The 6726-nt window shown below is 42.4% G+C and overlaps 1 protein-coding gene across 1 annotated transcript in view; it reads right to left on the reverse strand.

Moving 5' to 3' along the window:
- The window catches only part of LOC103470973 (transcription factor COE1-like), a 75444-nt gene that overhangs the window by 30623 nt on the left and 38095 nt on the right, over nt 1–6726 (reverse strand). Inside the window, exon 7 of the mRNA XM_017307000.1 lies at nt 1261–1342. Coding sequence (XP_017162489.1) covers nt 1261–1342 — 82 coding nt within the window. The remainder of the gene's footprint in view (nt 1–1260; nt 1343–6726) is intronic.

Here is a 6726-nt window from a genome sequence, read left to right on the forward strand (position 1 = left end):
GCTGAAAACTTTTGAAAGCAGCTCATTACAACTTCAAAATTATCTATAGGATCAACTGCAGACTGCATGAAGATTTTTTTTCCCCCTGAAATTTAGGATTTTAAGCAAGTCAATAACCAGTTAGTAACGTAGAAAGGCCATGACCACTTCGAGCTATCTTGATGATGCATTTACCCTTTCATGAGGGTTTCATGAGATGGGCAAACACAAACTAGTGGACTTGTGAAGCGGAAGGAAAATCAAATGCAATTTTCAACATTTTTACAACAAAAGCTCTGAAAAGAGTGGCATAATGAACTTATAGTTACTTTGTGGAGCTAACTTTTGCTGCAATTAAAGCTGCATGTTTGTCACATATGACAAGTTTTGACATCGAGAGATTAGGGTTTGCCCGTTCTTATTTGCAAAATAGCTTAAAATCAGCCAGATTGGATTGAAAGACTTTGTAAGCATCAGTTTTCAAGTCTTACTTTAACTTTACACTTAGATTTAAACCTGGACTTATTGGCCTCTTTAACACATGAGGATGCTTTTGGATGCTGAACCCTATCAGGATTTACTCCAGTATCGTTCTGTATTTAGCTCCCTCCATCCGTCTGTCCGTCCATAACAGGACTTCTTTTGGCATTCATTTGAACAAACACTTTCTCCTTGCCACTCTTCCATAAGGGTGATGTTTTTGGAGTTATGGGTGTGCTTGCAAACGGTTGTCCCGTCTCGCATGTGTCATAACAATGTTCTTTCACAAATGTTCTCTAATGAATCCTCTATGGCCATWAGAGTGCAGATGCATTTATAAMAAAATTAAATAACAACAATGAAGGTCTYGTTTACTAATTTGCTGACTTTTATCTGCAATTTGTGCTCAGGATTTCACATGGGGGTATCCGGATAAACGGGGCTAAAATCATACCAGATATTTAAAATTTTAAGTATTACTTGTCTTCCACTGTGCAATGATGTCCAAATCTAAATTGATCCCACTAAAATGCACTAATGATTCTGATTGTGAAGGGGATGTRAAAACTTTCACCTCAAGGTGTATGAAAAATGAGTTTGAAAATCATCTATTGAACTTGTTCATCGTGCATTTTCAACTTTCCTCGGAAGAGACGCTTTGCATGCCTCGCTTACAGCGTTCTGTTGGAGCACAGTGTTTTACGGTGTTCTACAACAGGACATCAAATGCTTCTTGTTTCTGCCACACAGTCACTGTGAGGCCCGTTGCATCCTGAGTGAGTGCAGAAAGCGGTCGGTCACCTGAAAACGCCTCATGTCTCGAGGGTTCCCTGCGTTCTTCAGGCAGTTCTGGTTGCACTTCAGGAAGAACTTGAGGAAGAACCTGCACGCGCACGAGGAGAGAGACAGAGAGAGAGAAAGGGAAAGATCAGACGAGCCGTCGAAAGACTACCTGCGAGTCCTTAAAAGAGATGCCACTGATAAATGACAAAACACAGATAAAACTAGAGGCAGACGGGGCTCTCGCTCCATCTGACACTCCTCCGTCTGCTGCTGGTGACAAGTGCAGTTATTCCTCAGTAAAACCTTTGCAGAGGCAGTGACTTAGACACAACCTTGTGTATCAAATCGCCGAGCGTCTGTCACGGCTCGCCGTAAACTCACCGGGGCAGATGTATCCMCCCCCCCGCACACACACACACATACCTCATCACCCCCACCGGTCCTCAGGCTTTGCACAGCCGTGTGACGGAGGTTGAGCTGTAGCTACTCTGCAGCACACAGTGTTGCAGCTCCTGCCTCTCTCAATCTCAGTGTGAGAGACCACATCAACAGCACCTGCCATGCATTATTAATAGGCTGAGATGGCAAGTATGGCTACCCACATCAATACTTAATGAGGGAGGGGAGGAGTACAGGGGAGAGTTGGGGTTGTAGATGGGGTGGAAGGGGAGGCGGGGTGTGAGGGGGTGGCGGTCTGGTCTGGAAAGCAGAAAAAGAGGAGTGGGTGGGTGGGTGGGGGGCGGCTGACAATTTATTCCCTCGCCCCACCCCGAGGCTTGAGACCTGACAACTTCTTCTGTAAGTGAAACTGCAGTATTGTACATCTCCTCATTCAGCCTTCTGCGCTGCCTGTCTGGCTCCATGACGAAAAAAAAAAAAAAGAAAATCAAATGAACCGCAAAAATAAACAGCTCTGTGTACAAATAAACATGAACCCTAAAACAGGGGGAGGAAGGGGAAATAGAGGGGGGGTATAAAACTACATTTCCCACCCCTTCCTCCCCCTTCCTCTTCCTCCTCCTTCTCCCCCCTTTGAGGTAGCTCAAAGAAGTGCTGACAGCTGAAACTGCTTACAATACAGATCTCCAGCAGCCAGAGAGAGAATCACTCCTTTGCTCAGCTTTTCTTTCATATGTCTTATTTTCTCCCCTCTGTTCATTTGTTATGGCTACGATTCTGCACTGGGCAGCGCGTTTGGAGCCAAGCTACTCGGATATAGTCGAGCGCACACACACACACACACGCACACACACACACACACACGCAGGCATGTCAGGAGAAACACAGCGCCCCGGACAATTGCTTCATCTAGTCTTAGGAAAAAAAGAAAGAAAAGAAAAAACTAACAAAAAAGAAGAAGATAAATGGACGTAGYAGAGTTATGTCTCATTTCAAGAGGCCGGCYTACTGCTGTGTGCATTACAAGCATCTGATGTAACACAAGAACTCGCGGTTATTCCCCGACAAGTTTTAAATGCATGACAGCTGGCTGGTGGTGGATGCTCCTCCTTGAGTAGAGAAGAAAAAGCCTGCTATGATCTCAATAACAAACTCTTTATTCTAATGCTTTGTGTTTTTATTCCCCCCCTTTTATTTCCTTTGGCTTTTTTTTTTTTCATTTTTTTTTCTGTTGTGATTTATAATCGTACTTGCACAAGAGGCCAAATCTGAATGAGRCAGGGAAGGGTGGGTGTGTTAGGGGGAGAGGGAAAGAAATGGCGCAGAAAGTGAAAGGAGAAACCGATTGAAAGATAGACAGAAGGACGAAGCAGACAGTACGTGAAATCCGAAAGGAGAGACAGACCACCCTCCTGTATATTTTAGAAGCTGTGGGCCAATATCTCAATAATTCATGAAGTGGAGAGATGTTTTTTTTTTTTTTTTTTTTCTCCAGCATGCTGTTAGACCCCGCGGACCGAGGGTCTCCCAACTTTCTTATCTCCTCAAGGTCAGAGAGCAGCCTAACAGACAGCTGTGGACCACATCCACTTGTCCGACATACTCCACCTTCCTCGCTGCACCTCCTGTTTAATTCATTGATTCCGCTTATTTCCCTCAACGGCCCTCCTGCTCCTTTGCCCAGGCATCCATGATGGATGGAAAGATGGATAAGTGGAGGGAAGAAAGTTAGGGTCACCTCAGTCAGAGGTGATGGAATCAGAGGGTTAAATTTGGAAGAGGAGTTGGGATGAGACCCATGAGAGGATAAGTGTGAAGGAAACACACCAGGTCCGTCTGATAGTTTTGTCTTTTTAACATCCCCTCATGTGTGCATGCCCTAATGTTCTGGTATGAACATTAGGTCGTGGTTAATCATTTCAGGTCTTTTTTGCACATTTAATTTGACATTCAACAGAAAACAAATCAGAGAGAAAACATATTAAATAGCTACTTTAGCTAGCTCAGTTAAGTATTAAAAYAAATACTTAACTGATTTGTTTGATTTAATTTCAACATGAAGACTTTGACACAGCTACCTGAAAATACTTGTCCACGCTTTCCTGCCGTAAGAGAGAACATCACTTGTTCACAACCCTTTATTGTTGTGACCACAGATTTTCTGTCAGATTTAGTCCTGGACTTTGGATAGACCATCCATCTCCAAAAAAAAAAAAGTGAACCCATTCTTTTGTTTATTTTGGACGAGCGGTTCAAATCAAATCACCGAAATCATGACTTTCACTTTTAACTTTACACTTTTGAGATCATCAGCGAGTGCTTCTGTGTGATGCAGTCGGGATAAAGGAGMAATGTGCGCTGATGCGTAACAGCAAAGAGATTACCATACGGATTTAAGGATAATCTGATTGACAGCTGACGAGTAAATATGTGCAGATAGCCGACAAAAGCCCGGGATTCTATCCGGCGCTCGGTTCAGTGCCCAGTAATTGTTGTATTTTTTGCTGCTTTTTGTTAATTAACTGAACAAGGCAAATGGGCAATCAGTCTCACAAAAGTGTATCAGAACCTCCCCTGTGGTGCGAGAATAGGAATCACCTGTTTACACAAAATGACTCGATTTCAGAGCCAGATGAGGAAGTGGTGATAACAAAAAGGCCCAGGTTTTGTTGTTACCAAATCCCCTATGAGCTTATGAGCAGCTAAATCACTGAGACATGTGACAGAGTGCTGAACGCTGTGCAAAGCCAATGTTTTTGTTTTTTATTCTCATTTTGTCATTGCACTCACTCAATATGCTTAATTTGCTCTCCCTTGTGAAGGCCTCCATTCCACTTTACTTTTTTTTGGCTCTGTCTCACCTTACCAACTCAAAAAATGCTTTTTTTTCTGAAGAAAAAAACATCTGAAAAATTTCATCCACTTGTATTCAGACAACTTTGATCTGATAGCTATTAAAAAAATCTAGATTTCGTAATTGGTAGGTCCTTGGTGATTCCAGAGGAAGATGTTCTGTTCGGATAAGACCCACACTGAAATTTATGGGCTTAAATACCACTGCACGTCATTCCTGAACACACTCTCTGTGGGAAGGTTTTTCTTCAGCAAAGACAGAGAAGCTGGTCAGAGTTGATGGGATGATTGACGGAGATCAAAACATGGCAAAAGATCGAAGGTTCAACCTACAACGGGGCAAAAACCCCGCGGCGTAAAGACACGGAATTGATCAGATCAGAGCAAATTCATGACTCTGAAAGGCTCAATCAAAGTCCGCAGCAAAATCCAATCGAGAATTTAGAAAATCGATGTTTACAAGCACTCGTTATTGGGCAAAGCCGGTGGAGACGTATCTGAAAAGAGCTGCAATGCAATGAAATGTAGATATTTTAATAACCATATTTCCTTTTTGTTCTACTTCTCTATTATGTGCTACTTGTCTATCACATAAATTCCCAATAAAAATACTCTGAAGTTGCATTTTTATTGGGAAGTTGTGATATTAAAAAAAGGGGGAAAAGTTCAGTCAGTTGGAACACTTTCTCAAGCAGACAAAAATAGTTAAAAAAAACTTTTGCACAATTACAACCACATAAACACAGAATTTGGTTGATAAGTAAAGAATAAAGAAAATCTTTTTTTCCTACTCTTTTTTGTTCTTATTTTCTCCAGAATGTGTTTCCACGTATTATGGCTTAAAGTTTTTTTTTTCCCACTTTGTTCTTTACACTGGCGTATTTCCTCATCCTTGCTTCAATTATTCCCACTTCTTCTTTGCATTTGAAAGTCTCGCTGCTTTCGAGCTGTTAAACCCGTGCAGGCAGATATTACTGGTGCAAATTGCTGCACCGGCTGGATTAAATGAAATAAAACCATTTCGCTCTCTYGTAATTACYCCTCAAATCCAGAAATGGCTGCAGAAGTGAATTTGTGTAAATAACTGCTTGGCCTCTTCTAGCCTCGTGGCGTAAATTTGCAACAGCGAAAAAAAAAATCATATAAAAAAAAAAAAAAAAGCAAACGCAGCCGGTCGCCGTGGTAATTTAATGATCTCACACTTTCATCATATCATAACCGGCATTATTTGTCACTTTGGAGCAATTAAACACAGAATCAGCCCCCTGCCCATGCAAAACAAAACAAGGAAAGCAATTATAACACAACTTTTAAGTAATCCCTGTAGCATCTAAATAATATTACTGCAGTGATAAAGATCGTCTAAGCGATTAGCTAACAGCACGGAAGCCTCCGAGGGACAATTCTGTTATATTTTCTAATAATTTTCCTACATTAGCCACAAATGAGGAAAGGAGTTGTTTTCCTTGTCAAATTCAACATGGATGACTTCAGAAAAACGGCTTTGAGTCGTTATTTATTTCACACCCTCCTCCCTCCGCTCTGTTAATTTTGTTCTGATACGCTGTAAGAATAAAAAGAATAAAAAGAAGAAGAAGAAAAAAAAAGCCCAGCACAGTTGATGCTGTAACTCAGCCCTCTTTTCTCCTGCCATCCATTTCAGCAGTACAGATCATCTCCACGAGATACGCTCTGTGTCTGGCTCCTAATATGCTTCATGAGGTGTGTAATTCACTGTGCTCCGGAGGGGAGCCATTTGTCTCGAGGGTTAACTAAGTGACACAACAGCACTTCCCCGTGCCTGTTAGCACCGCGGGACATGTTGAACCGATCCAGGCAGGTAGAAGGAGAGACGCTCCTGCACTTTGGCAATTAAGCATTAGGGTACATTAAGGGAAATATCTGTCAGCATGTGTAAAGTGACAGTACAGTGAAGTGTGACATTCTAGCAGAATGAAATCTCTTCCTCAAACTCTTGCTTTGAGTATTTTCTTTGCCCCCCTCCTTCCCCACGCCACCCAGCTCCCTCCCTGTGTTTCATTTCTCATTTTCTTGCTGTTCCGGGCTACTCTTTCTTTCGCTCTTTCCGCCATGCATCACTGACACTTCAACCGAGAGCCTGACTGGCTTGTTTTTGTGGTGACCTGTCTCCCAGCCAGAAGTATATGTTTAAGCATAGAAGCACACACTCGTGACCTGCACACCCCTACACACACACACACACACACACAC

Source organism: Poecilia reticulata, linkage group LG10 (genome assembly GCF_000633615.1).
Source record: "Poecilia reticulata strain Guanapo linkage group LG10, Guppy_female_1.0+MT, whole genome shotgun sequence".
NCBI lineage: Eukaryota > Metazoa > Chordata > Actinopteri > Cyprinodontiformes > Poeciliidae > Poecilia > Poecilia reticulata.